The sequence below is a fragment of the Micropterus dolomieu genome, linkage group LG11 (assembly GCF_021292245.1).
Source record: "Micropterus dolomieu isolate WLL.071019.BEF.003 ecotype Adirondacks linkage group LG11, ASM2129224v1, whole genome shotgun sequence".
In the NCBI taxonomy this organism is placed as follows: domain Eukaryota; kingdom Metazoa; phylum Chordata; class Actinopteri; order Centrarchiformes; family Centrarchidae; genus Micropterus; species Micropterus dolomieu.
The window spans coordinates 116,770-119,269 of NC_060160.1; the positions used below are offsets into that span (position 1 = coordinate 116,770).

General features: G+C 44.2%; 1 protein-coding gene across 3 annotated transcripts in view; it reads right to left on the reverse strand.

The window, feature by feature from the left end:
- atg14 (autophagy related 14) overlaps positions 1-2,500 on the reverse strand; it is a 19,262-nt gene that overhangs the window by 15,370 nt on the left and 1,392 nt on the right. For 2 of the 3 annotated variants that reach the window (XM_046062896.1, XM_046062893.1), the window contains exon 3: positions 1,831-2,044. In XM_046062896.1, the coding sequence (XP_045918852.1) occupies positions 1,831-2,044 (214 nt within the window). The remainder of the gene's footprint in view (positions 1-1,830; positions 2,045-2,500) is intronic. The other variant, XM_046062894.1, reaches the window with a different exon arrangement.

A 2,500-nucleotide genomic window follows, 5' to 3' on the forward strand; every position in this document is an offset into this window, starting at 1 on the left:
AGCTGACTAATACAAGCGGTATGCAGCTTCTACAGCTCTGCCGTACGCTGGGTCTGCACAGGGTCAACGGCGGGCCACGAGGGGACTGTCTGGGTCCGCACATGGTCGACGGCGGGCCACGAGGGGACTGTCTGGGTCCGTACAGAGTCGACGGCGGGCCACGAGGGGACTGTCTGGGTCCGCACAGGGTCGACGGCGGGCCACGAGGGGACTGTCTGGGTCCGTACAGAGCCGACGGCGGGCCACGAGGGGACTGTCTGGGTCCGTACAGAGCCGACGGCGGGCCACGAGGGGACTGTCTGGGTCCGTACAGAGCCAACATTAAAATATATATTCCAATTGAAATCTGGCTGAAAATTTTACAATTTGTACTAGAACCAATAATTCTTTATGGTAGCGAAATCTGGGGGCCAAAACTTAGTAATGAATTTGACAAATGGGACAAAACAATCATAGAATCTTTCCATACTGAGTTCTGTAAGAGCATCCTGCAGGTGCAGAGAAAAACACCAAATAACCTGTGCAGAGCAGAGCTCGACCAATACCCCCTCCTACTAAAAATACAGAAAAGATCACTTAAATTTTACAATCACTTACAATCAGTTAACACAGACATATCATCACAGAGCCCTAACATACCAGGAGCTGAAACCAGAGAAGAGTCCCCTCAGCCAGCTGGTCCTGAGGCTCTCTGCAGTAACAAGTCCCCAACAACCTCAGGACAGCAACACCAACTCAAGAAGACCAAACCAAATTATCAGCAAGCAGAAAGAAAAATATACTGAATACTGGAAAGAAACAACCAAAACACAAAGTAAACTACAATGTTATCTGACCCTAAAAAGAGAATTCACACTGGCAAATTACCTGAGTACAATAAAATGTCCCAAACTAAGAAACATGTTGACAACATACAGACTGAGTGAACACAGCCTGGCCATAGAAAAGGGTCATCACAGACAGAGCTGGCTACCACAAGAGGAGAGACTCTGCTCCCAGTGTGACAGGGGACAGGTAGAGACAGAGGACAGGTAGAGACAGAGGACAGGTAGAGACAGAGCTGAACTTTCTAACCTCATGCCCCAAATATAAAACACTAAGACAAAAACACTTTGCAAACATTTCCCAAATATACCCCGAATTCAAATTCATATCAGACACACAGAAACTCCCCTATTTACTGGGAGAAATGCCCATATGTGAAATAATTGCTGCAAAATATGTCTCCTCATGCCATGAAGTGAGGACAACCAGTGGAACCTCAGACTAACAAATAATTGTACAGATTTTCAAAATTATTATTTTGATATTTTACTACTTGTTTTGTATTTACATTTGATACAGATTTTTTTTTTTTTAAAATCATTATTTTTTAATCAATTAATTGTTTTTTGTCTATTAATATACACACGCACACTTTACCGTTTCATTTATATATTTTTTTTAACACACATGCTTACTGTTTTATTTATTTTTTTATATATTTTTATTTTTTAAACACACACACACACACACACACACACACACGCTTACTGTTTTGTTTATGCATTTTATTTTTTTGCTTCTTTTTTTAACACAAACACACTTTGACGCTTTACACTTGTTTAATGAAATGTATGGGGCTGATTGTTCTTATGTTGTATACATGATGCTTTGGCAATGTTGTTGTTACATTCATGCCAATAAAGCTAATTTGAATTGAATGCGAGAGAGAGCGCAAGCAATTTTATACATTTGCTCCTTGCCAGGGGGGGCCACTGGGGGGGGCCACACTTTTTCTTAGGTTGTATTGGCACTGCAGATAAAGTATCGGTACACATTGTGACTTACTGTAACTGTGGGATGATTCCTGACCTCTCGGTCACGGGTGTCATGGGGGTCATGGGGGTCATAGGGGTCATGGGACAGAAGGGGGAGGCTCCGGTCCCCAGCCCCGACACGGACGACCCCTGCTGGGGGTCAGCTGCTGTTGAACCCTGAGAGTTGTAGTCCAGACAGACGCCGCTGTCCTGAGACACGTCCAGAGCTGCAGTCTGACTCTCTGCTGCAACAGATCAGGGGAGAGTTCAAGTTTTCAAAACATTTTCAGATTGAACATGTTTCCTCGCAACGTTGTGCAACGGGCTTTGAGGTACGTTTTCTTCTGTTTGGTGGGCGTGTCACAGGTTTTACCCATTCAGCGGCGACAAGTTTGTAAACACAAGGCAGGAAAACGCAATGCGCTTGCGTCCACAACAGGGTGTTCAGGGAACGACCATTTCAGTCGAAAAAATGTTTTGTCAGCGCTGAACTCGCCCCAAAACTCAGAGGTTAACCCCGCCTCCTGGGACCTCACAGAGGCCACACCCAGCTGCCAGTCAGGTTTTTAAACAGATTCATTCTATGAGCTTCGGTTCACATTTTAAAGGTTTTGAAGGAAATATGGTCTTTAAGGTTTGACACAGCTCAAACATCCAAATAGACAAAACTCATCATTCTGGTTCAGTGTTTGTTGGATTTT